Raw genomic sequence first — 27,404 nt, forward strand, 5'->3', positions numbered from 1 at the left:
GAACAACGCACAAGAGCTGCAGTTTTGGAGACGCTCTGATCCAGTCGTCTAGACACCGTCTAGACATTTGTTAAACTCACTCAAATCTTTACGCATGTTTACGTGGTGCCTAAGACTGCTATCCAACCCACTACCAGGTACCATGATGAAGAGATAATCAGTGTTGTTCACTTCACCAGTCATAATGTTGCTGATCCTGATCTGTGTATATGTTGATTTCTGCAAAGCAGCTATAAATATAATACAGAACGGAATCTATAAAGATTACCCTAGATCCAGATGCTCCATTATATATATATATATATATATATATATATATATATATATATATATATATATAAAAATATATATATAATAGACTAAAAATGATCCAGCCAGCAGAAGGACATAATGTATTGTTTGATCAGAAACACTAAAACTGACCAATCAGGTTTCAGGAGGCTTGTGATTAAACTGGTTTATGTTCAAATGCATACAAACAAACAAAAAACTGTATTGAACGTTAACGACACAAAAGATGCGTTAATTTACTCCAAAATTAATCTTAAATTCTTAATTTATATTCATATTTATAAATATAAAATAAAATGTAATAAAGGTAACATCGCTTTTCATTAGGACCGTTATAGCTGTTAGCTAGCTCTAGTCTTTTTGTTGTTTACAACTGGTCACCTAGCGAACTTTTGCCCTAAAAAAAACCCCCGCGTTTCTCAGATATTACATTTTAAAATCTACGAACAATGTCATTAAAACAGCTACATATTATTTATATTTAGTTATTTAAAAAATATTTACGTACAATTCTGTTTGACGCTCGAGCGAGTCTCCCAGCCGGCTCAGGGACGCGCGAGCTCCTCTTTGCTGTTACGCAGCTTCCTGTTGGCAACACTGAGAATTTTGATTGGCTGACAGGGACGCGCGCGCGCGCCACCGCATGCGAACCAATCAGGCTTCAGCTAGCTTCAGAGACCGTGTAGTGACAGAAATCTCAATTCGATTCGATTCAGTTCAATTCCATTTAATCAAATGTATTTTTTATAGCACACGTAACAATGGACATTGTCCCAAACCAGATTTACAGAGAAAAATAGGTAACAAAAAAAAATTCGTTGTTTTCGAATTTCATTATCAATTATTATCGATTAATTGTTGCAGCCCCATTAGAAATGCATGTATCATAATTAATGCACATCCCTGGTCATGGGTACCTCAGGAACATGTTTAACTCGACAGAGATGCCAAAAGAAAGAGAAGGATAGAGTTGAGACATGGAGAGAGAGAAATACAAGTTTATAATAAGTATCCTTATTGTTACGTAAAAGTTAAAGGGAGATCCAGGGGGTTTACAGACATGAGTAATCTCTGGGATAATAAACGGCCCACCACACCACCATCCACAAACCTGAGTGAACTCGAGAGAACGGAGTGACGACAGCATCCAAATGTCCCAGTTCACCAAAATACACTTGATCCATGATCCCTTCAGACTGCTTCTTTACCAAATGTGGATTGAATAAGATCATATTTTTTGATTTTCTGGAGATCATGGCTAAAGGAAATGATCCTCAATAACACACAAATAAATAAACATGAATTGTGAGAAGTAAATAAGTTCTTAGCAGACTCATTGATTCACTATTTTTAATGAGTTGTATTTATTTCGTTTTTTCCCCAATTGTGTGGCAGACTGAAACCCTGAAATATATATTATTTACTGAACACTACAGACCTGGTTTTTTTTTATTCATCATAAGTAACTGCCTGGTAAAAATCAGGGTGGATCCAAGGCCTATTCCAGGAACAACGGCCGTGAGGAATATATTTATATAAAACTAAATAATTACAAAAATAATAATTCAATAAACCATATCATAGCTGTTTATCAGGGGTTTTTATTTAGTAGCACTATTATGAAATCTTTCTTCATCTATGTAATTTGGTTGCGCATTTATTCTGACAAATTCACAAATATTGAGACAATTTACTAAAAAAATCTTTTTTTTTTTTTTTTTTGAACCACAATAAATATACAGTTGTAAAACAAAAACCTGCCTTAAAACCCTGCAAATAACAAATGGCTTCCAGGAGACACTTTTCAAGCATCTCAACAGCACAGAACACCAAAAACAAAAACCCCAATTCATTAATTTTCACAAATTTAATCATTTTGGTTCTCGGAAATTTGGCAAAAAGGACAAGAGCATTGTGAAAATGAGCTAATAAAAGACTGAATAAAAAGTTTAGCACCCAAATGGTTACAACTCCAACAGTTAGAGAATACCCACAATGCACTTGGTGATCAGAGTTTATCGTGTCCTACACCATCACGTTTGAACTATAATGAAATTCTAATGCACAAACAATCACACATTGCCATACTCTTATTATCTCTATGATCCACTCAATATTTCTGAGCACTTTAGTTATTATAAATGGTAAAATCTATAATTTTAAGTGTTGGCACACAGCGTAAAGAAAGATGATCTGTCTCTAGAGGCCAGCCAATCCAACAGCACTCCTCTGACCCTCAGAGACACTGAGATTCTGGGAACCAAGCTGGGACATGCTGGACGATCTGGAACTCAGAGCTGAAGAGAGCTTCCCCTCAGAGAAATCGTCTCTGTAGGAATAAGAGAGTTTACTGAGAGCACTACGATGGGTGCTGCTGGATGAACTGCCTGATTTTGAGCCTCGGTTGCCTCTGCGGTTTTCAGAGACAGACTCCCTGTTTGAGTGGGTTGGAGAGACACTCTGCTGCTGAAGAACCCTGGGCTGATCCATAGGAGAAGGTGACGGGTTGGAGGGCAGCGAGGCTGGCGTGAGGATCGCCTCTTGTGGTGAATGGAGATTCCGGAGACAAGAGTTCTTAGAGGCCGCAGAAGCGGAAGAGGATGGCCTGCTGGATTGAGGTCTTGATGTTTTTTGGAAGTTGGTTGGTATCTGCAGAACATGTGTCAGGAAAGTCAGGGATAACTATGATACTAGACAAGTTGTTTAAATGAAACAAAATAATGCTTTAAATAATTAATAAAGTGACGTGATGTAGGATTAGAAATTAGTTTATTAGAGGGACAGCGCATGTAGGACGTTTTGGAGACAAGGTGAGGGAGGTGAGATTGAGACGGTTTGGACATGTGCAGATGAGGAACATGGGGTATATCAATAGGAGAATGCTGAGGATGGAGCCACCATGAAGGAGGAAAAGAGGAAGGCCAAAGAGGAGGTTTATGGATGTGGTGAGGGAAGACATGCAGGTAGTTGGTGTGAAAGAGGCAGATGTAGAGGACAGTAGTATGGAGACGAATGATCCGCTGTGGCGCCCCCTAATGGGAGCAGCCGAAAGAAAGAAAGAAGGTGGTGTGAACTAATCTTTTATCCAATCTGATTCAAGAATTTAGCAGTGCTGTGGTAATTGCAGCCTTTCAAAGTCTAATAACTAGCGATGAATGACAAAAAGTTCATTGATATGGAAATCTTTCAGAATCTGCTACAATATTTCCATTTTCATGGTTCCTTAATAATTTCCTCCTGTGTAAACATGTTTAAAGATACTTACAGCAATACTGTCTTTCCTCTGCTCGCTGGCCTGGTCTCCTCTTCTCTGTGTGGAAGAGAACTGTGGACGATTCAGAAGCCCCAAGTCTGACTGCTCAATGCCAGCCATGGACACCAACTGACCCAGCCTGCAGTGGAGCATCAATATTATGGATTTTTATTCAATACTACACTACATTGTACTACACATATCCTACTGCATACTGAAACGACTTAAATGTTGGCATTTTTGACATGTTGACATGATCCCTGGCTAACCCAGCATCTTTCAGCAGGTCGAGGAATGCATGGAATTTTTGAAAGGAAGCCTCGATGCTGTCCAGAACTTGTTCATCCTCCAAGACTGAGTGACTGATGTGAGCTTCTGAGAGAGACTGATTCAGGCTGCGGAGGCGATTATTCTCTAACTCCAGCTTTTCAAAATAAACAAAGACACATGGTAAGAGAAGATGACGAAGTATATGAACCAGTGTGGAAAAATAGCCATAAGTCATAGCATGAACAAAAGAAAACCATTAGGATGGCTGTACCTCGACGACACGAGAGCTGACTTTCAGCCTGGCATTTCTCTCCTCTGTAAGCCGGAGTTTGTATTCCTTTAGCTGCTCCTGGAAAAGAAATGTGCATTTCACTGTTAGACAAACACAAACAAACAAACAGACAGACAGACAGATAGATAGAAGCACACACAAATAGATAGAATTCAGATATAAATCAGGCAATCAGATATACAGACATCAATTTATTAATAAAAACCCAAATACAGATAGATATGCAAACAGATAAAGATAAACAGATATATAGATAGATGAAAGAGTTTGGCACCGACAGGTGATTCATGAGACTGTCAGCAAAAATAAAAACCGATAGTTTTTCCAGATGGCGTTTTGCAGTACAAGAGCGGCCTCTATAGGGGAATTACTGATGGCACGTGCTGTTTATTTGAAGTGTCTTATTTTATTTTTTTCATTTTGAAAATAACTTTTTATTTAAGTGTAATGTTATTTTTTGTTTCAGTTAGAATGTGTCTTATTTTCACAATATTTTTTAATATAATTAATAATCGGTTGATTAATCGTTTATCGGCAAGTACGATCCAACCTAGATATCGGTATCGATAAAATCCACTATCGAGCTCTAACAGACAGACAGTGAGATAAATGATTAGAAAAAAAGACAAATTAATGGATTTAAACAGAACAAATATACACATACAGATAGTATGAATTACTAACTCAAGTGTTGTAGACAAAATAAAATCTCAGCCAGGCAGTTGTAGCATTTGCAGCATCTGCTAATACTGTACTAACGTGGTACCTGCAGACTCCTGTAATCTGCCTGTAGACGTCTGAACTGGCTGCTGCCGATGTTCTCCCGAGCGCTATGTGCAATTTCTCTTTCATTTTCCTCAGACTCCGACTCGCTTTCTGACTCTAATGTAAGTCGAATGGATGAGGCATTCTGGGAAAAAAAATTGGACTAGAATTTCATAGCACTAATAAAAGTTAAATGTAAAAAAAAACCAATAAAGAAATAAATAAAGAAAAAACCTGAAAGCTCCAATCTGCTGTTGTGGCACTCTGAGGTAAACCCCTAAAGAAAACCAAACACCATAAAAGATACTGAAAAGATGGACGATATAATAGTTGAACTGTCATTGCATTACTAATAGTAGCCTCACCTTTGAAGTTTGGCCCGTGCTGCAGTGCGCCATGGGATACCGCCAGTGCTGCCAGATCGAGGGGGCCGGCCTCCACACGCCGCTAAAGATGTCCGTCGTGAGCCTTTAACTAATTAAGTATAACATTAGTATGTGTGCCAAACAGCAAAACAAAGCTTGTTATTGCATCATAACTATAAGAGCCAATCAGGTGTCTGTATGCAAATACAATTTCATTTGCAAAGTGTTTCATGTATGCATATTCTTACAATTCAATACAATACGCTATATTAATTTCTTTGGATACTATGCCTTATATCAGAATATAAATCGGTCTGTTGATGAATTCACCATTAGAATAAGAAAACCTTTATGACTTCACGAAATGGCTTTCTGACCGATTCTGTAGGTAGCTTTTCCCGTGCTTCTCCTGGCCGGCGGACCCGAGTGTTCATTTGCATCTTTAGTCGGAGGTTTCAGCCACAAATACTACAATACAAACACAGTTATTACTTGTCTTGCCTTTTCTAAAGGGCTTCACCTTTATTAGGTCGTATCAAAAAGTTTTGAGACTAGTCTTGTAACACGCCAACAGATAGCAGCACAAGGCTGCACACACACAGTCACAGGGAGCTCGGTGCGCCAAAAGACATCGTCCTGTGAACATCGGGAGCTGTGCAACTGGTTCTATTCTGACCATGTGCGTTACCACGTCTGCCCGTCCGACCACGTGCGAACCCTGTCACCGAGCTCTTTTTACACGCAAGAAAAGAAGATTTCCAGGACACATTCCAGAAGTGTCAGGAATGCTGGGAGCATTGTATTGCTGTGCAAGGGGACGTAAACATCAATAAATAAAATATTTTCTCATAAACAGTCTCTAAACTGTTTGATACCACCTTGTATAAAGATGCTAAATTGTATAATTCAGTTAACAGCTGACGTGAGGTTGTAAACATTTCTTATGAACCTGATAATTAGTCTTGAAATGGTGGCATCTCGACATAATTAAATTTTATGAGAATTTTTTATAAGTAATCCAGTTGACCCACTGGGCTATATGGGAAAGAAGCATTAAGAAAGTCATTATAAAAAAAGCCATATTTAACCCTTTACTGTAATGAATATTTGGTCTAAATGGTCTGATGAGGCCTAATATGAACTTTCTAGCCTTACATTTGGTGGAAACCCAACATTTCACATCTCACTGGGTTTTGCATCTCAACAGTGAAGCATGCTGGTGGTAGGATCCATTTTTCATTAGTAAAACCTAAAAAACAGCCAAATCTTAAAGTCTTCAAGAGTCACGTGGAGGAAGTGGACACCAATCCTAACTGACCCTGAATTCTTCATTCAATTTAGAAGAAACCTAGATTACATTAAACACAACTGGCTCTTCTCTCTTTAGCATATTGCTGCAGCTAAAACATCTACAGCTGTGACGTCTTACCTGTGACTCCTGTCCTTTATTGTTCATAAGCACTTTTTTAATCACGGACTTCACCAGCTCATTATCTGAGATACATAAAGCAAACCAACAAAAAAAAGTTTTAACCTCCAATCAATGTTCTGGGTTTATATATGAGAGGGTTCCAGAGTTTGACTGACCCACTAGAGGGTTCCTCCGGATGTCCAGGACACACAGGGTTGTGTTGGAGTGTAGCACTTTCTCCAGAGCACGAGCTCCATCATTAGAGATGCCACACCGCTGCAGGTCCACTGCTACAATAATCAACACAGGATCAAATAATAATAAATAATAATAATAATAATAATAATAATAATATCACCTATACACCAGGTATGCCATATTTATTACTAATTTGTAAGAAATTTGCTTTAGTGAATAGTTTCTAACCTTTGACCCACAGGTCTTCGGTGAGCTCCTGAGCGAGGGATGCCACTCCTCGGTCACCGATTAAAATATTTTCGTTAAGTGTGATCCTGCGAAGCCCACCCATCGCCTCAAACTCCGCCTTCCTGTAGCGCAAAGTCTCCACCCACGCCGTGCTGTGTCGCTTCATTGCCTGGCTCTGCTCAAAAGCCACAATCCAGCCATGTAGAAAACCATTCAGGTTTTAATATACATTTGCATGTTCATATATCCTGCATACAAGCACTATGTGGACAAACATTTGTGGACACCTGACCATAAGATTTGCTTTTTGAACGTCCCATTGCACATTTAGTCTCCGTTTGTTTTTATAATAACCTCCAGAGAAGATGTTCTTCTAGATTTTGAATTGTAATTGGAAAGATTTGTCCTCATTCAGCACCAAAGGGTGTTGGTACTGATGTATGTGGGTTAAGGAGGCCTGGGGTGCAGTCAGCATTCACAGTCTTCCCAAAGGTCAAAAGGGCTCTTTGATCAAAAAGATCAAAAGATCTCATTAGCAGAAGATCTTCCACTCAAATTCATGAAAACCACATCATTAAGTCCGGTGTCCCAATACTTTTATCCATATAGTCTAATTACTATTTGTGTACTAAACGTTTTGAAAACTCACAAATATTTGTTCACTTGTGAATGGATCTAAACAGTAACAGAACTCCGTCCCATGTGAAATCTATTGCATTCTTTCATACCATCTAAACAGTAACTCATCTCAAACACATTAAAAACCAGCTCACCTTTATAATGTTTGCCATATGCTCTGCCCCTCGCCATGTAATATTACAGGCAGTGAAATCCACTGTTTTAATAGTCGTTGAATATTTTACACTCTGACAAATAGCTGAAATCAGAAAAGGACAAATCAGCAACACAATTTCATTCTGTCTGGGAAAAAATAAATAAATTATATTTATACACACGCATACACACACATATACATACATAAACACTTCTGTAAAACTCACTCTCTAGTCCATTGTCTCCAATAGGGCAGTGTGCCAAAGACAAATGCTCCAATGACACACTTGTGGACAAACCCTGAAAAGTATATACATGTTATATGTACATATAAAACATATAAATTTGAACACGGTCAAAAATATTAGCGCTTAAGCTCATTTAACTCGACCTTAGTGAGTGCATCAAGGTCTCTTTCTCTCAGCGGCAGTCCGTGCAGGTGGAGCGTTTTAAGGCTGGCTGAAAGCCCCAGGCATTTCTGTACAGTCCTGCAGAGCTGAAACGTCATGCTCTTCGAATGGACATCCGGAGCCTTCTTTCTGACAGGAGTCTTAGAAGAACCTGGAAGAGTGATTCACAGAGGATCACATGACTAACAAGTGATTTGAATTAAAGAATCAGTCAAGTGACAAATCTAAAAAAAACAACTGCAGTAAAATTTTAATCAATCCTATCGAGTGAGTAATTAGTTAATTCAATGCTTAAATTTTAGTGCTGAGCATCACGACTAGTGGTCGGACGATTAATCGGTTTTAATAGTTATCTGCTGGAACGATCGGCAAAAATTCACACCGATAGTTTTTCCGGCTTGCGTCCATTGCTTAAGCGGTTGAGAAGGTCCGGTGTCATTACGAGAGCGGCCTCTAGAGGCGAATCACTGAGGCCACGTGCTGTTTGTTTTTACAGGCGAGACTGCGTGCTCTATAAGCACTATATTATATTTACAATTTATATTTCATCGATTATATAATTCTAATTATGAATAGATATATTAATATTTATTTCATTTTTGTTCTAAAGTTCAATACTAATTTACATGGAGTGTTATTTATTTTTTTTATTTTATCCAGTAGCCATTTTAAAACTAATCGGTTGATCGGTTATCGGCAATTACGATCCAACCCAGATATCGGTATAAATTTGGTCGACCTCTAATCAAGACAATCAGTTTTCCTTTTGAATTTGCCCTCGGCCAATTCACACCCACCAGTTCTCTTGTGACAGCCACCAATCTGACAAGTTAAAGGCTATCATGCACTTCCTCAGAGTAACCAGATCTCTTCAACCTGCTGCTGATGCTATACCACAGGGATACTTAACACACTCTACCATCTTCCACATACATGAGCATACATGTTTAAAAGTACCTAAAGTTATGACTGACACAAAAGAAAAGTATTTTTCAATGGAGATTCCGATTTGGTTTTCAGGTGACTATGGAATTACCAACCCTGAGAGCCTATCCTGGAGAGATAGCAACTTCGAACGGCGACATGGTGCAACTGCTTGTTGATGGCCAATGCTGAAAGTATAGTCGCCCAGTCTGGGAAACCAATGGAGTCTCCATTAAAGTCCAACACTCCTTGTCTTAGGCCCGATCTCACTGCAGCAACAGGGGCCGAGCCCTGAGTCGCACACAAGGACTCGTAACAAGCCTCGAAGTCCTGAGCCGCTCGCCGTCTATTCTGTGCAGACCCCTGCATCGTTCACATAAGCACCTACAGGAAGGTGAGTGGAGGAAAGTTCACACATTTATACAGAAACCTCACATTTATACAGCATAAAAAAGAATCCCCTGGACATTGTTTTTCTGTAGATTGGGTTCTGGAGTATTGGATTAGATTATATATAATCACCGTTCTGTGTACTGTTTATTTATTTTCGTATTGTTCATTCGTCTACTATTTGTATTTCTCATATCACCACCTTACCAACCTGCACACACGTGTATATTTTACACTGCCTTGTACCATAACTTGTGCAATGACAAAGTAGAATCTAATCTAGTAAAATAAAATACAATAGAAATAATGGAAAGGAAATAAAAATTGAATGAGCAGAATAAACATGAACTGATAATAAAGGAAGTAAAGTGTAGCAGACGTGCACTTTTTTTTCTGACGTGGATTCACTTCATAATAAATGGTACTATTTATTTCTATTGCATTTCTACTGAATTCTTTTCAACTTAGTGCAAAAACTCCTGAGATTTAAACCATTTATAAACAGAGGACAGCGTTCACTACCTCCAGCAATGAAACACCTGGTTTACACAGTGTTTCTAACTTTTGTTTATCACCTTGCTAACATTAATAGCTGCAAATAAAAGCACAATACAGATTATTATTAATATAGTCATAATATTATGGTTGTTTTGTCGCTTTTTGGAGTAAATAAGTCGCCGTTATTTGCATTATTACCTATTTGTTATCGCTGTTTCCTTATCAACCGCCTCCAGGGAGAGTTTCTTGTTGATGTACCGCTTCGGTTTAAAACATATGCACGCCCTGATTTCTTCTTCTTCTTCGCCTTTTTCTGTGCGTGTTAACGTAAAGCGCCTCTACAGGCGGTAAGAAGAACTGTACCTCATCTCTCGGTAGGGTCGTACTGTTAATTGTTTTATTTTTTAAAAATGTTTTTATACATTTGCAAATAACAAGAAAGCGCGTCCATTTCAAATAGCCAGGATCTAATAAATAACAGGTAATAACACAATTTTTTAAAAGAAAAGAAGCGCCATCTTTCTTTCTTTTTTTTTTTTGCGTGGCTCTACCGACCTCTAGTGGAGAGAAATAGAAATGCAGTTCACCTTTATGTGAAGCCCCGAAGTTGCTCATTGAATCGCATTTCTTTTTATTAGTTTGAAAATGTACAAACCATACACAATCATATACAGGTGCATCTTAATAGGTTAAAATATCATTACAAAGTTGTTTAGTAAATCAATATTGGAGACTCGTTGTGTCACACTCTAATCAGCTCATTAAATCCAAACATCTGCAAAGGTTTTCTGAGTCTTTAAATGGTGTCTCAGTCTGGTTCAGGCTACACAATCATGGGGGAAGACTGCTGACTTGACAGTTGTCCAGAAGACGATCATTGACACCCTGCACATGGAGGGTAACACACAAAAGGTCATCGCTAAAGAAAATGCTGTTCACAGAGTGCTGTATACAAGCACATTAATGAAAACATTGAATAAAATGTGGTGGAAAAAGGTGAAACAAAGCCCATTCAAGAGTTTGGGAAGATTCACAAAGAGTGGACTGCAGTTGGAGTCAGTGCTTCAAGATCCATCACGCACAGACATATCCATTGGCTACAACTGACTCATTCCTTGTGTCAAGCCAGGGTGTGGACAAACGACAAAAAGGACTGAACTGTTGTTCAGTGGGACAAGGTCGTCTTTTTAGATGAAAGGGAAGAAAATTTTGCATTTCATTTGTAAATCAAGGTCCCAGAGTCTGGAAAAAAAGAGGAGAAGCACAGAATCCAAGTTGCTTAAGGTCCAGTGTAAAGTGTACATAGAGAGTGGTGGTTTGGGGAGTCATGTCATCTGCTGGTGTTGGTTCACTGTGGACCAGAAGGAAGTTTCAGAGCACTAAATGTTTCTCTCTGCTGACCAGCTTAATGGAGATGATTTTCTTTTTCAGCAGGACTTGGCATCTGCCCAAACTGCCAAAAGCACAAAAACTTGGTTAAATGACCATGGTGTTGATGTGCTTCACTGGCCAGCCAGCAAATTCACCAGACCTGAACCCTATAGGGAATCTATGGAGTATTGTCAAGAGGAAAGTGAGAAACAAGAGAACCAAAAAATGCAAATGAGCTGAAGGCCACTGTCAAAGAAACCTGGGCTTCCATACCACCTCGGCAGTGCCACAGACTGATCACCTCCATGCCACGTCCAATTGAGGCAGTAATTAAAGCAAATAGAGCCCCTACCAAGTATTGAGCACATATTCATTAAAAACATACTTTCCAGAAGGCCAACAATTCACTAGAAATGTTTTTTCTTTTTTTATTGGTCGTAAGTATTTGAATTTATTTAGATAAATTGGTGGGTTTTTGTTAATTGTTAGCCAAAATCATCAAAATCAAAATAAAAACACTTGAAATATCAGTTTGTACGTGATCAATCTATATAATATACGAGTTACAATAATTAAACCAATAACTTACAGTTTACATATCTATCACCAAAAGACTTTCAAGGACTAATTAAATAAATACGTAAATATGCTCTACTGGCGGCCTCTACCGGCTAAAATTGAAACAGCACCCCATCTCACTGTACAACCGTGTGGTTTTGGATTTACTGTATGTACTGAAAGACAAAGAAGTCAGTGTGAAATAAAGCAATTTACACCTTTAGAATTGTTGACATACCTGTTAAGTAGTAAGTAAGAAATGTTTATTACTCAAATTGCTATTACAAAAACCGTGTTGAACACATTTTTAGAAATTTAGACCTTCACCAAAATCATCAATTTTATGTGTTCAAATTGAAATGTCAGGACGCACAAACAAACTTTTTTACTCTGTCCAAAAGTTTTAGATAAACATAAATTAATAATAATAATATCACCTTAAGAGAAACAAGAAGTCTTAGATATTGTGGTTTAAAGCAGACTTTAATTTATGATATTCATTTTATTCAAATAAAAAAAAAAAATATATTACATATTGTGTTCATTTACAGGATCAAATGTTGCAGATGTTTCCACCAGATTCATTGAGTGTTATTCATCATGAGTGTTATTCATCATGTTTATGTTTTTGTCTGCTTGACAGGACCATACAAATTTGTGTATGTTGTATTATAGCAGTTAAAATCTGGTGCTTTGGGTGCAATTCTTCGTACATCAGGTGCAGAAGCTGCTTCAAAAAACAGACTCATGAATGCTGCAGCATTGCTTTGAAGGTTGCAGAAGTGGAAGGTCCGCTAGTCAGTGCTCAGACTATACGCTGCACACTGTAACAAGTCGGTTTGCTTTGGCAATCATCCCAGAAGGAAGCCTATTCTCAAGCTGGCCCACGAGAAAGTCTTTAAACAGTTTGCAGAAGACAATCTGTTCAAGAGCATGAATTACTGGAACCATGTCCTGTTGTCTGATGAGACCAAGATAAACTTGTTTGGTTTAGATGGTGACCGGCATGTGTGGCAAAGCCCTTTTGAGGAGCATTAGGACAATTGTGTCTTGACTACAGTCAAGCATGGTGGTGGTAGCATCATTGTCTGGGGCTGCATGAGAGCTGCTGGTACTGGGGAGCTGCGGTTCATTGACAGAAACGTGGAGTCTACATGATGCCCTCCCTTTAGAAACTGTGCCGAACAGCAGTTTTCCAACATAATAATGACCCCAAACATAACACCAAGATGACCACTGCCTTTCTGAGAAGGCTGAAGGTGATGAAGTGGCCAAGTATGACTCCAGACCTGAACCCTTTTGAGCACCTGTGGGGATCCTCAAGCGGAAGGTAGAGAAGCGCCATGTGTCTAACATAAAGGAAACCCTCTGTGATGTCATTATGGAGGAGTGGATCCCAGCAACAAACTGTGCAGCTCTGGTAAATTCCATACCCAGGAAGATCAAGGCAGTGCTGGATAGCAATGGTGCTCACACAAAATAATGATACTTTAGACACAGTTTTGACACGTTCACTTAGTCACTATTGTTTAGTTCTTTTCAGAGGACAGTAAATCTATACTGCTATACAAGCTGCACATTGACTACTCTTAAATATATCCAAGTTTCATTTTTATAGTATTGTCCCTTGAGAAGAAATAATAAAATATTTGCTGAAATGTAAGTGGTGTACTGACTTTTTTTTTGAGATTCTGTATATCATATTGTCAAGCCTACACATGCTTTCTCGTAAATTTCAGAGACAAACTTTTGCCCTTATATTCTAACATGGAAATAAGACTCTGTGCTTTTTACTTAGGCTCTTTCGCAACTAAGAAAGCATACTTTCACTTGGAAAGCAGTTGCAAATCTGGGCCTTGATGTTTTGAATTCAGTAACCTAGCCATGTTCTTCTGATTTGTTTCTGAAGGCATAAGATTTTGTAAAAAAAAAAAAAAAAGTTTTGTACAACATTGAAATGCTGGTCAATTTCGAATACAAGTCTCCTATTGACTTGAGTCTCTTTTTTAGAAAATAATGTGACTAGTATTTCTAACTGAATCATGAGAAAAGCCTACTGTAGCTTTCCAATACAATACGTCTTGAGTTTGGGCTTTCAGTGTCTCAAATTACAACAAAAAAATTACATTTGGGAAAGTAAGTACACCTACACATTATAAACTATATACTGCATGTTTCTATTACCATATTAGTCCATAATGGTGCGACTCGCTTACGCACTCTCCCTTATTTGCATATCACTGAGCCAAAGAACCATACAAAACTTGGTTGAAAAGTTTTTTCCCCCAACATCGATCAAATAATTGCTTGATGTGCTGGGTCTACCAAAAAGAACAATCATCTAAGCTTTTACCCTCAGATTTATGTAAATGTAGATTGAAAAGCCCCTCCCCTGCCCTTTGAATAACTAGTGTTCCATGGCCTGATTTTACATAATGAAACCTGATTGACTTATATAATGACAATATTTTTTACCAGTATTCACTCAATGTGTACCTCCTTATTCATATATATACATATAAACTGTTCTCACCAATGTCTAGGATATCTGTAGATCAGGTAGCATAAACATCTTTCACTTCAACTAGAAGACCCAAACCTGTTCCAGCATGACAGTGCCTCTGTGCACAAAGCAGACCATGAACGTATTCTTTATGTGGGTTGGAGTGGAAGATCTAGAGCTCCTGCTATAGAGCGCTGATCTCAACCCTATTAAATTTCTTTGATATGAATTAGAATGCTGACTGAACCCAATGTCTACTCACCTCACCTACATCAGCACCTGATTTTACTAACACCCTTTTGGCTGAAGGATCGCAGAACTCAACGAGCACACTACAAAAATCAAGATGAACATCTTCCTAAGAGTAGAGGTTATTATACCGGCAAATAAATGATTAAGTGTAATTAAAAATGGAAAATACATTGTTGATAATTAAATTTAATACTGTTACTGTTAGGAGATAAGAGTATATGAGGAAAGAAAACACTTTGGGATGTAGGTTTATTGGAAACGAAACATCTTTCAAATCCAACCCGCTCTAAAACAGCTTGCCATTTTGTAAATTATTGTTTAAATATGAAATTTTATATTGTATATTGTATTTAGGCGGTGCTTCAAAATACATATAATAATGATGATGATGATGATGATGATTATAAATCCAGAAAACTGTAAACTATTTAGTGCTTGAACTTGGAATAAATCTTTAAAAAAAAGCTCTAGAAGGTTTTACTTGGCGAAGTAACGACCTGAAGCACAACCAGAATCTCCTATATGTAAACTCTCCGAATATGCAAATGAGCACGGATGATGTCATAAATACGCAAATCAGCCCCTGCCGTCATTTAGCCCGTTTCAGTCTTGTTGAGCATGCGCTGAAACTTCTACAGCACTTTTCCTCCTTAAACTCCTGTCCTGTGGCCACAGCGACACGGAGCCGAGCCAAGAACCGAATAGGATGTCAGGAAAAAAAGTCCGAAAAGGAAAGATAATCGCGGATTTTTGACGTAATAATTAGAGTAAAGACACTGAGACGCGGCTGGAGGAACCTGAAGAGGAGCGCGCATGAGCTCAGAGAGGAACCAGGGCTGATCTGATCCGAGGGATAGAAAACTAGGGGAAATAATTTCCAAGGAAAAAAGTACGTTTTTTAGGCATAATAAAATACGTGTATTTAGATAGAGAGATAGAGAGGTAATGGCGGGGTGTTGTTTGTCCGCGGAGGAGAAGGAAAGAAGGAGGATCAATCAGGAGATCGACAAGCAGCTCCGCCGGGACAAAAATGACTCCAGGAGAGAGCTGAAGCTCCTGCTGCTGGGTAAGCACCTCCATCTGATCTCCCTCTAACCATATATTATTCATTATTAAGCTATATCTCCAGATGTTTGCCAAGTTTTAGATGAAGAATGGCAAAAAGGCTGAAAAGGATCGCACAGTGGAGTTTGTGGGAGTGGGATCATGAAAAGGTGGATCTCCATTGTGTAACCAGAAGGTGAAAATAGTGCTCTAGGAAACAAGCATAAATGGATCAAGCCACTTTGCATATTTAAAGCTTTAAGCATTAAAAATAAATCCACCCCCCAAGACATTTAAACATGTGTAATTTAAACACAGCTGGGAAAAGATTTAGTGTTGAAGATACTGGTGTGAGCTTCCAGGAAAGCTTAGAATTGCAACTTTCAAACTTAGTTATCAACAAAATAGAGACAAGCGTATTCCCCCCCTCAATGTCACTCATGTCTACAAACAAACCAATCACCTACATTACTTACAAATATGGAAAAATAGTGCAAACAATCTGGAAATAATTGTGGAGTGCTGATGTGGGCAAGTTACATGTGAAGGAATGGAATTAAAACAGTAGGTACGAAAAAAAAAACCCAAAACCGACGTGTCAGACAACACACAGTGTCCAAAAATGTCAACATTCTGTCCTGAAATTGCGCTTTTTCTCCAAGTTACATATACAGTTTCGGCTTTGTTACTTCTGTTACAAGTATTTGCTTCCCCGTATCACTGATCTCTCACTTGGTACCCAATGAAATCATAGTAACTAAGAAAAACCTCCGATCTCATTTTTTTTCTCGGATAAGATCCGACGTTCTGAGCTCTGTCCATCATCCAACAGATCATCCATCAGATGAGCAATGGCGACATGTTCATCAACATGCAGCGTCTTGTGTTTGTGTTTGAGATATACGTCTTGTGTACTTTGCCTACGTTTCAAATACCTCGCTAAAGAAGCTTATAGAGTTCTGTATGACCCCAACACGGTTCAAGTTCAGATTCTGGTTAAGATCATCCATCAATTCATATTCTTTGTAGATTGCTTTGACTTGGAGACATGGATTCTCAAACGCAAGGTTTGTGTGTGTATTAAAATGTGATTACACAATAATAACAACCCATACGGTATTTATCGTGTAATGATCGGTGAGTTGTACAAGTTTGGATCGAAAATTATAGTTTAATAAACCCAATAAGTGATACCTCCAAGAATCGTATATTAATATCATGATTTGAGGACCATAGAACCTTGAGATCTGTATTGGGGGTTGACATTTAGGAGTTTATGGGATTGGTATTTTATGTCATGAAGCAGTTTCTTTCTCCACGCATTTGAATTTGCTTACAATCACAAGAAAAAATTGCCTTTGTCCATTGTAACATAGCTGTTACTATTGGACGTGTGTATAGTTCAGGGACTTTCCTGCCTCTATATTAACTCTCGCACTGATCTAAGATCAGTTCAACGATCAGTCCATCTAAATGGTTAACAGCATGGCTCTTGGTCCTACAGTGTGTGTGGCTTTAGATACCGTAGCACGGTTTGGAGAACTCTAGATTATGGCAGCAAGGCCACCGCGACTGCTGTTGGTATGCAAAAGCATGCAAAGCACAGCGTCCTCTGGTCGATGATCTCACTGAATTTCCTCAAGAGCACGCATCATGCAGCACATACACTATATCTTTTTTTCTCTATCGTCTATCAGTCTTTCATTGAAATGTTCCCCGCCCTTTTATCATAACTGTACCAACCCAGACACTATAAGAGAAAAAAGAGGATGACAAGTTTTCATTCCTTTTCATATTGATCTCGACCCATGATCGTGATGACGGACTCGTATGGAGTAGTGTAGTGTTGATTCAGCGAAAACGCTCTCTCAAGTGGTCAGCGCAGCCGAGCATGTGCGAGACAGGGTGTAAAGCTCACAGTGTGGATTCTGATTAATGCCTCGAAGGATTCATTATCTCACCAGCTGACCACACCAGCTCTTCCCAAGAGACTTTGCGACACCAAGGTTCAACCTGAAGACAAAAAACAGGTACAGCAAGGAGTAGAATGAGCCACATGAGCATGGACATTTAATTCATCTAATAAAGGTTTTACAATATAATTCAGTAAAATCAGGGTTAAACAACTTAAAATAAATGTTAAGGAACAAATAATTCCCCTGGACATTATTGTGATGTGTACAGTAATATTTTGTTTATATATTATAGCCTGTCCATGCCTCAAATTTCCATTTACAGAACATAAGACCACATAAAAACGATGACTTTTCTTCTTTTTTTTTATTGGATTGGATTCAACTCAATTCAAATCAGACATTCAGGCTCATTTCAAGAATACACACTTATGATTTCCAGCACTAAGGAAACCAAAAAACTGCCACTTTAAAACTGCTTATTTATATTCATTTTAAATGATAGAAATGTATCTGAAAGCAGTAATTTATCAACGAATAAGACATTCAGCTTCCTTTGGACAATTGTGAAGATGGTACGGAAGGTAAACATGAATGTGAGAAAAGATATACGTTTCTTATATAATGCTTTTAAATCATATTTAATTTACAGATAATTTTTACTATATCAGAAGGCTGTTACATTTCCCAGGTACTGATTTAAAGTTTATGAGTCGTGGGATGTTCGAGAAGCCGTCACGGGGCCTTTCTGGTGTCCTTCCACCTGCAAAATGTTTATAAAATGGAAGAAATTAGGACATGTTTCGTCCCTGTGCTTCCTCAACAACTGATCAATGGTTAATGTTAACTTTAATGTACTTAAGAACACATAGATGTGTTCCTGTTATTACTTATGTTATAGCAGCTATAAAAAGTTGCGGCTTGATTTTTTTCTTTCGAAGATCAGAACAAAACAAACGAACAGAAATTAAAATACAGCTTGCGACGTTACCAAGAAACACAAAAAAAAACCCAAGGAAAAAAAAGGCTATTGTGGAGGAAAATGTAAAGCTTACTGAGTATAAATTATTCTTTCTAAAATAACATTTATTAAAGTGTCTGTTAGGTAGATTGTTTATAATACAAGTCCCCATTAATTCACTGTTCCTATAAAATAAAAATAAAAACCCCAATGCATTAGAACCTGTGAATTAATAGAAATCAAGCAATAAAATGAAGCACTTTTTGACCAATCAGATTTGAGAATTCACATGAAGAAGGTTTAGTCCAGTGTCCACCTGTGACTTAAATACATGGTTTTACTTAAGACTCGGACATATTTTACAGTCAAATGTATTCATATATTTGGTTGGACATTCTGCTGTAACTGGGATTTGTTTTAGTTTTTACTCATTAACCTAAACAGGAAATTCTGATGATGCAACTTCCTGGTGACCTTGTAGAATATTCCAATTATTTCATATAGGGCTGAATGTGTTCAGGTAACATGGTTGTGTAATTATACATTGTTTAAAAGCCTATAACAAACCACGACTGTAACGAAAAGGACGTGAAATGAATTCACAACAACTGTATTCGAATAATGATATCAAATAATATTAGAGACAAAAAACAAAAACCATTTTCAGTTATTTAATTAAGCCATGCATTAAATCTGTCAAAGTTTCAACCCTCCAATCGAAAAGGTGAAAATCAAGGATATTGAATGGATTGCAGAACCAAATGTTATGTAACTCGTACCGCCAAGGAAACTTGGACCCGGGTACCAAAAATCCGACTCATTCAAATCTGGTCATTTTCATTTGTCCTAAATGTTCGACGTCACCTGGAAGTTCGTACAATTCTAATTCATGCAAAGGACTGGAGCGCAAGGACGAAGGCAGCCTGAAAAATTTTCATTTCAAATCACAAATTCCAAATTTGAGAAATGCTTATAAACACTCATAAAAGTGGCCACGGAGGGAATATTATACAGCCAATTTGAGTTAAAAACTAGTAGTGTATATGTGCTTTTCCTATACCTTTTGTTGGTTGTGCTTCTTTGTAAATCTACTTCCAGTAAAGCCAATAAGTATACACACACACACACACACACACACACACACACACACACACACACACACACACACCCTACAGCCAATTTGTTTAACAAATAGTGAAGGCTTGTAGTGGTGAGTATACACGGGGAATATCACTCATTTTGTAGAAGTTACAGTTTAGATTATGAATAATTTTAGTGTCCATTTCCAGGTGTTTAAAGATTGCGGTGTGTGATTACGACCTGCGTGTCGGGAAGTCGCCTTACGCTCATATTCAGTTCAGACCTGCAATTGATTTATTTATTATGTGCGTGTATGAGAACAGAAATGAAAATGAGTTGGGGGTGAATGTGTGTGTGTGTGTGTGTGTGTGTGTGTGTGTGTGTGTGTGTGTGTGTGTGTGTGTGTGTGTGTGTGTTGGGGTTGCTTGATATGTAAATAGGTGTGGTTGTTTAACCGTTTGGAGGTAAGAAATGCGACAGTCCTGCTTGTTAGTCTTGTATTTAGTCATTTAACAAACAAAAAAAAAAACCTGTATCATCCAAAAGTTAGCATAGTTTAAAATATTCTAAAAAACGTTTTGTTTATGTGTAGTTTTTTGTTGAATTTTTAGAAGCAGCAGGAAAATTCGATATTTGCATCTATAAATGTGGGGGGGGATTATGTTGACCTCCAACATCCAAAAATCGCTATTCATCCATCAGTTTAGAAAATCTTCACCATAATTTAGTTTCGAGTTGAAATTCAAGCCACGATTGCCGTGTTGCTGTAAAGGGAACATTCGATTCTCGTAGAAGGTTTTGCTTTCCAAACAGTCAAAATATGCAACATTTCAAAACCGAAAATGAATTGCTGCTAACTGGTCCGAAGCTGAGAAAGTCTTATAGATGAGCATATAGATGAGCTCAGTGACGACACCACCGAAGCTGCAGAATCTTCCAGAAGCCCTTCCACTTCATGATCTATGTTTATGGCTGCAGCAGCATAGTTGTGGTTTGCTGTCTACTGTAAAAGACTGAGTGTTTATAGCCAGTGGAATGATGGACATCCAAACAGGCATTCTCTTAAAACAAGATGTTTACAAGCACCTTTTTTTGTTTCCTTCTTCTTCTCCTCTTTCTATTCATCTGTTACTTCATTAGCACATTAACATCACTGTTGGGGAAACAATTTCATGTTTAAACCGAGCGACTTGAGGCATTGCAAGGTCTCTCCAGCTTACACAGACAAGCAGCCAAGTCCAGGTCTCCTGTCAAACTAAAGCTCAGTTTTATGACTGTAATGATTTTAACAACAGACAGAACCCCAGCTGCAGATTTGGTTACCGAACAAACAAGGCAAAGGAGACAGTGGCATTAGAAGACACATTTAGAGGAGTCAAAAGGGTACAAAAAGGGGACCTCCGTACCTTTAAGAGTGACACCAGATAGTATCATTGTAGATCATTTCAATATACAGATGTTGAAGACATAATATAAAAAATGTATGGAAAAGTAAACAGCATCAGTCTGAAATGTCTATCATTGTGTGTCTTACCCTCAGGTACAGGTGAGAGCGGGAAGAGTACCTTCATTAAACAGATGCGAATCATTCATGGCGCCGGATACACTGAGGAAGACAGGAAAACTTTCACAAAGCTGGTGTTCCAGAACATCATCACAGCCATGCAGTCTATGATCAGAGCTATGGAGACACTATCAATATCAATGGGCAGTGCTGACAACCAGGTTACACACTCACACTGTCTACCATTGTGTCTTGATAATGTCTTTTTTCTTTAATCTCTTCATCCCCATCTCCTGGTCTGTGTTCTTTCTTCTAAATAATGATTGGATACATATTTGTGTGGCTGCAGCCCCATGCTGATTTGCTGATCGAGGTGGATGTAGATAAGATGATGGAGTTGGAAGAAAGCTACGTGGAAGCCATCCGCTGCCTATGGAAGGACCCAGGCATCATTGAATGTTACGACCGCCGCCGCGAATACCAGCTAACCGACTCTGCCAAATAGTCAGTTAAATAATAAATGTTATAGGACATTCATTTTTCTGGTGCTTAGATTGACTGTATTAATTTGTTGTTTCTTAAAGTTCTACAAAAGACAGTAGGGTTTTTTTTTTGCAATTAAGCGGCATTTTTGGTGTAGTGGTCTACAATTCCCATTGGAGGTTTTCAGAGTCCTGCACTATAATATTTTCCTTCAGGGAACCCATTTAAAACCCTGACCCCTGACCAGTTTGTTCCATATCTGCACCTTTGGTTATTGTAAATACCCAGTAGTCATTAAGACAAGTTGTGGAGCTCCACAACAACGTTATTGGCATTCGGTTCTTGTCCAGAGAAACTAACAATTATCTCATTTATACAAACTTGAGCAGTTGTGGGTCAGTGGCAGCTTGATAGTGCTGGGATTTAAACTCATTACCTTTTGATCAGAAGTAACCTCTTAAGAGCTTCATGTCATGGTGTACTTTGATGAACCTCATGCATCACGGACACCATTGGTGAACAGATATTAGGGGAGAGTTTCATCAATCAAATTGAACCACTATGAAAAGTCCAAAAAAAAGTGCACCCTGCCTGGACTAGGGGTAACAGGACCATTTTTATTAACAGGCTTGGGAATGGTGTCAACACTCAAGGCTAAAATAGGGCAGTTTTTTGGCATCGTCAAAATGCATGGTGCGTCAGGTGCAGTGGTGGGCCAGGTGGCAGGCAAGTGATGGATGGTTTAAGACAGATAGACCCTTGTTATGAAAACTGGTTGGCTTCACGTGTCTTGCGGGTAACATTGATAATTTCCAAGTAGGTAGCAGTTGCAGTTACATAAGAATTATAGCACAAAAAAAACTCGGCATTCTAAATTTCGCCACATTTGACCGTGTGCCATATTCCATGTTTAGTCAATGCAATTAATTCCCAATTCTAAATAAGTTTACTTTTCCCCCCGTGTGCTACAGTTACCTGAGTGATCTGGAGCGCATTGCTGATCCAGGATATTTGCCCACTGAGCAAGACATCCTGAGAGTACGAGTGCCCACCACTGGTATCATCGAGTACCCGTTTGACCTGGAAAACGTCATCTTCAGGTGTGTTTTTCTGCCAATATCAGAAGTGCTCTCAACAAATGACACAAACTTTTAATTAACGTTTAACTTTTTGACAGGATTACCTAGTAACCCTGTTCCAAATGAGCGAAATCTAAAATTGTTATCTATGACATCACTAGGATGGTGGACGTGGGAGGACAGAGGTCCGAGCGCAGGAAGTGGATCCACTGCTTTGAGAACGTGACTTCCATCATCTTCCTAGTGGCGTTGAGTGAATACGACCAAGTCCTTGTTGAGTGCGACAACGAGGTCAGTAAATCCAGACCTTCATTCCTTCACCAAACTTTTGAGTGTGGTTCCTCTCAGGTTTTCTTCGTCGTATCATCTCAGGAAGTTTTTCATTGCCACTGGCTCGCTCATTAGGGATAAAATGATAGGAACTCATTTCTATTTATATATTAATATAACTTTTTTTTCCCCCCAATCTATTAACCCCTGTAAGGGGGACAATGTCCTGTTTTAACAGTGCCATACAAATAAAATTAATTTGAACAGAAACACAGATGACTTGAATAGTGGCCTGAACACCAGGGCTGATCGTTCTTTTAGTTCACTTTTTTAACTCTTTTTTTTAATTTATTCGCTTCTCCTCAGAACCGTATGGAAGAGAGCAAAGCTCTGTTTAAAACTATCATCACATACCCATGGTTCCAGCAATCTTCAGTCATCCTGTTCCTCAATAAAACGGACATCCTGAAGGAGAAAATCGTCTATTCCCACCTTGCCAATTACTTTCCAGAGTTCACAGGTAATATGGGCTTAAAACAGACAGTTCTAATAAAACTGAAGATGGTGACCAATAGCAATCGCAGTACATTCTGGAGGTCATCATGGTCCTTTTACAGCACCGAAATTTTCCAGTGAAAAGATTATTAATGAATGATTTTGCAAATTTTGTCTCAAATTGAACTAGATGGACCAAATCAACGCTTGGAGGCTAAATCCTTTTCCACATTTGTATAACTCCACCATACATCCCTAACTCCAAACGTTCAGCAAAAACCAATGTCAAAGATCAAATACGATATGATTGGCATGCGAATGTTATATGGAAGTTGTAGGACTTCAACATTTATCCTCATCATTTATCACCTTGTGAACGAAATGTCACTGATTAGCAGGAAACATCAATTTTTATGTCAACCTATAGTGTTGTTTTGCAGCTTATGGACTGTACCCTCGTTCTTATTTGTGAACTGCGCTTACCTTATGCAGCATCTCTTTCTTACCATTGTGTTCATTGTGTCTCAAGGCCCCCAGGGTGACCCTAAATCAGCACAGGAGTTTATTCTGAAAATGTACCAGGAGCAGAACCCCGACAAAGACAAGACCGTCTACTCCCACTTCACATGCGCCACCGACACCGAGAACATCCGCCTGATCTTCGCCGCAGTGAAGGACACCATCCTGAGAAGCAATCTGAAAGATTTTAATCTAGTCTAAAACCACATTTCGAACCCCAAGTCCAGGAGCCTTAACCTCTTCCTCCTCTTTGACAGAACTTCCTTTACATTTTCTCCCAGCCTCAGTTCTGGATGTCAAAAAAAAGAACCTCCAGAAGTGTTTACTGGAAGGACCATGGGACTGAATTAAGGTTGGAGATACCGTACAGGTTCACACTGAAGAAGCAGTTTGTGTCTTTTTTTGTTTTGTTTTGTTTTCGGATCTTCTTTCGGGGCTGTAACACACTAAATAGAAGAAAGTAATTCAGATGTAGCTGCTGATGGTTGCTTTGCTGAATGTAGTGGTGATTTTGGGAAGGGGCATGATGTTTAAGATTATCTGAATCTTTCAAACAAGGGCATGATTTTCTAAACGTCTGAGGAAATGTACTTGTTTGAACTTCACTCCACATGTACAGAAATGTCCGAGTAAAATTACAGTTACACGCACACACACAACTGTCAGATAAAAATGCCTTCCGTGTGAATTAAACATAGTTGCACTCGTCTTTAGTCAAATTGTGCAAAGTCAGCTGTATGCTATTTATTTTTAGTTTAAACAAGGTAAATTTCTTTCAAAAAAAAAAACTATACCTCCTTCACCATGCAACCTTATCTGCTGTTGAGATTGCTTTCGAGAATGTCTGAGAAAGTAAAACCATCTTTACTACCTTTGACGACATCTTCGACCAAAGTAATAACAGCTTCCTGGTGTATACAAATGTGTAGTTAATGTATTTTGTGATATCTTTTCCACAAATTTCTTATCTCTGTATTTAAACCAAATGTTATATTTAAACTTCAGAATGAAATAAAAAAAAAAAAAACATAAAACGATATTGTACTCTCAATAGGTCTTCACTCTTGCTGGAAACCAATAAAATATTTTTTAAAAGTTCGGTTTGTTTGAACGTGTTTTTAAAGCTGCCGAAAAAGGATAAATGTACCGGAAATGGGAAGAATTTTTTTCCCCGTGCTTCGATGCAAAATCAGTGAAACCGAACGTACATTTTTTCCAAGCTTTCCATTTGGAATTTTCAAAATAGACACAATTATACCCACTTTTTTGTGTGCTTTTATTTGTATACACAAGAATGATCCCATGAATCATCAGAGTTACTCAGACCAAAATGTACAACAGTCTCAAAACAGGCTTTGATAACCTGTTTCCCCATGTCAGATTATATGATGCAGACCCTCAAACAATAGACCTACGATCAAATATGACCAAAAATAACGACTACAGTCCTGTTGGTAGCTTTTCAAATAATCATCAAAGTTTGTACGACTGTACGACAGAATATTCAATGTGAAAGCAGCTAAAGGTTATCTAGCTGGCACATTTCACTTAGAGAAGAGCACAAATTAACCAATACCTGGGAAGAATCTTATTGATCGAGATAAACATGCTCCTGATGTTCCAGTGACCACTGTTCTTACCCCTTTTTCCCTCTGTGGATCTTCCCACTTCGACCAGGCCTGCCTCTGGATGGTGTTCTCTTCATTTGGAGGACTCTGTGCAGCTGAGGACGGTTTCTCATCAACGCCTTGGGTGGTGCCATGAAGTTCCGGAGTAAGAACGGGAGCTTTGAGGATGGATTGGACTGTAGTTAAATGTCAACGGTCTCCTACACTGACTCAGGACTATAGTTTGCTTCTGATCATCATCACTGTACCCCACAACATGGTATATCTGCAATAAATGGACATTCGGTGAAACCCAGATGAGGATGAGGTTCCCTCGAGTCTGGTTCCTCTCAAGGTTTCTTTCTTTGCCATGGAGTTTTTCCTTCACCACAGTCGCCACCGGCTCGCTCATCAGGGACAAACTTACACTTATAAAGAACATATTCATTTTTTTATCACATTATCTGTGTAATGCTGCTTTGAGACAATGTTAAAAGCGCTATACAAATAAAAATGAATTGAATTGAATAATTCATGTAAGAATTATTACATTGACAATACAAATAAACACCCATTTACTTGAGTTAAAGTAGGTAAAATGTGACTCCAGTAAAAGTAAAAAGGCTCCCTTTAAACTTTACTTAAATAAAAGTACAAAAGTATTTACCTTCAAATGTACTCAAGTATAAATTATTATGATTTATAAAAGCTATAATGTTCCTATTATCCTTTCTGTTACAAGACTCTTAACTTAATCACCTCAGTTTATGTAAAAAGACTCTCAGCACAAGTCTATTAATAGAATTATATTAAAGAGTCAAACACTGATTAATATCTATTACAATTATCATGAGTCCAAAACCTTCTTTTCAACTACTAAAGTACAAATAAATGTACGTGTGTTGTGGCAAATTCGAGTCGCGAGTTTCTTCCATCATTTATTCCCCTCGAAATGTTCTGCTTGCTGTTGAACTGACGCTGAACTGTATGTTGGTGATGAGTAGATACCACCAAGCGCCAATCAAAAAAGTTCGAAACAGATCACGTGCTCTACGCTGATTTTTGGAATTGCTGCGTGTTTGACCAGTTACGTTTTCAGACTGATTTTGCAAAATGTTGTCAAGTAAAATTCTCCCCAAATGGAAAACCTTTAAAGTGCAGATGAGTGAAAAAGCTACTTCATAATTACGTTTACTTCATTACTGTCCACCACTGATAAACTATTTGTTCCCCATGTCAGATTATCTGATGAAGCTCCTCTAACAATAGAGCTATGATCAAAAAAATATTACTATGCCCCTATTGGTGGCTTTTGAATGATCGTCAAAGTTCCCCTACAATTCCCCAAAAATCCCCCACAAATGTTACTTTTACCAAAATTTAGATTACAATCAATCGTACAGCATGAAAGCGGCTAAACCCACCAGACCAATTTCACTTATATGCGAGTACAAATTCAAAATATGAGTGCAATCTTATTCACGTTAGAATTATTACATTGACAATATAAATAAAGGAATGCGTATAAATTGTGACCTTTATTAATAGTCTAATAACAAGTCTCCTTAAGCCGAAAAAGTTTTTTATAGGACATAAGCATCTTTTTTAGACTTTACAAACCTGCTATACATTTCTATGTTCCAGCAAAGTTCCCATCCTTAAAAATGACCAAATTTGTATAACTGACCAACAAATT

The 27,404-nt window shown here is 38.2% G+C and overlaps 4 protein-coding genes across 12 annotated transcripts in view; 1 reads left to right on the forward strand and 3 right to left on the reverse strand.

Moving 5' to 3' along the window:
• cabin1 (calcineurin binding protein 1) overlaps positions 1-871 on the reverse strand; it is a 59,811-nt gene extending 58,940 nt beyond the window's left edge. For all 7 annotated transcript variants that reach the window (XM_046871419.1, XM_046871414.1, XM_046871417.1 and 4 more), the window contains exon 1: positions 800-871. The gene's annotated coding sequence lies outside the window, so the exon portion shown is untranslated. The remainder of the gene's footprint in view (positions 1-799) is intronic.
• Positions 872-2,143: 1,272 nt separating this feature from the next.
• cep78 (centrosomal protein 78) lies at positions 2,144-10,401 on the reverse strand. Its single transcript, XM_046872437.1, has 16 exons — positions 10,268-10,401; positions 9,298-9,565; positions 8,239-8,408; positions 8,075-8,147; positions 7,847-7,950; positions 7,074-7,248; positions 6,824-6,937; positions 6,666-6,730; positions 5,614-5,704; positions 5,237-5,345; positions 5,106-5,148; positions 4,873-5,016; positions 4,086-4,163; positions 3,814-3,968; positions 3,557-3,683; positions 2,144-2,940 (listed from the first exon to the last, which is right to left on the reverse strand). Exons 2-16 carry the CDS (start codon positions 9,548-9,550, stop codon positions 2,491-2,493), a joined length of 2,151 nt encoding a protein of 716 aa, XP_046728393.1. The 5' UTR covers positions 9,551-9,565; positions 10,268-10,401; the 3' UTR covers positions 2,144-2,490.
• Positions 10,402-15,375: 4,974 nt separating this feature from the next.
• gna14a (guanine nucleotide binding protein (G protein), alpha 14a) lies at positions 15,376-25,181 on the forward strand. Its single transcript, XM_046872061.1, has 7 exons — positions 15,376-15,819; positions 21,292-21,476; positions 21,605-21,759; positions 22,710-22,838; positions 22,979-23,108; positions 23,454-23,607; positions 24,112-25,181. The coding sequence occupies exons 1-7, from the start codon at positions 15,699-15,701 to the stop codon at positions 24,300-24,302; spliced, it is 1,065 nt and encodes a 354-aa protein (XP_046728017.1). The 5' UTR covers positions 15,376-15,698; the 3' UTR covers positions 24,303-25,181.
• A 2,046-nt stretch (positions 25,182-27,227) lies between these two features.
• vps13a (vacuolar protein sorting 13 homolog A) overlaps positions 27,228-27,404 on the reverse strand; it is a 38,829-nt gene continuing 38,652 nt past the window's right edge. For all 3 annotated transcript variants that reach the window (XM_046870582.1, XM_046870581.1, XM_046870580.1), the window contains one exon: positions 27,228-27,404. This exon is cut by the window's right edge and continues 1,141 nt beyond it. The gene's annotated coding sequence lies outside the window, so the exon portion shown is untranslated.

Source organism: Silurus meridionalis, chromosome 17 (genome assembly GCF_014805685.1).
Source record: "Silurus meridionalis isolate SWU-2019-XX chromosome 17, ASM1480568v1, whole genome shotgun sequence".
Lineage (NCBI taxonomy): Eukaryota > Metazoa > Chordata > Actinopteri > Siluriformes > Siluridae > Silurus > Silurus meridionalis.

Coding starts and splice junctions, on each gene's coding strand:
- cep78 (XM_046872437.1), bottom strand. CDS start 9,550: ATGCAGGGGTCTGCACAGAATAGACGGCGAGCGGCTCAGGACTTCGAG. Junction 6,731..6,823: donor CCGGAGGAACCCTCTAGTGG/GTCAGTCAAACT, acceptor TATGTATCTCAG/ATAATGAGCTGGTGAAGTCC. Junction 5,346..5,613: donor AAAAGCTACCTACAGAATCG/GTCAGAAAGCCA, acceptor ATACTTAATTAG/TTAAAGGCTCACGACGGACA.
- gna14a (XM_046872061.1), top strand. CDS start 15,699: ATGGCGGGGTGTTGTTTGTCCGCGGAGGAGAAGGAAAGAAGGAGGATC. Junction 15,820..21,291: donor GCTGAAGCTCCTGCTGCTGG/GTAAGCACCTCC, acceptor TCTTACCCTCAG/GTACAGGTGAGAGCGGGAAG. Junction 23,109..23,453: donor TTGTTGAGTGCGACAACGAG/GTCAGTAAATCC, acceptor GCTTCTCCTCAG/AACCGTATGGAAGAGAGCAA.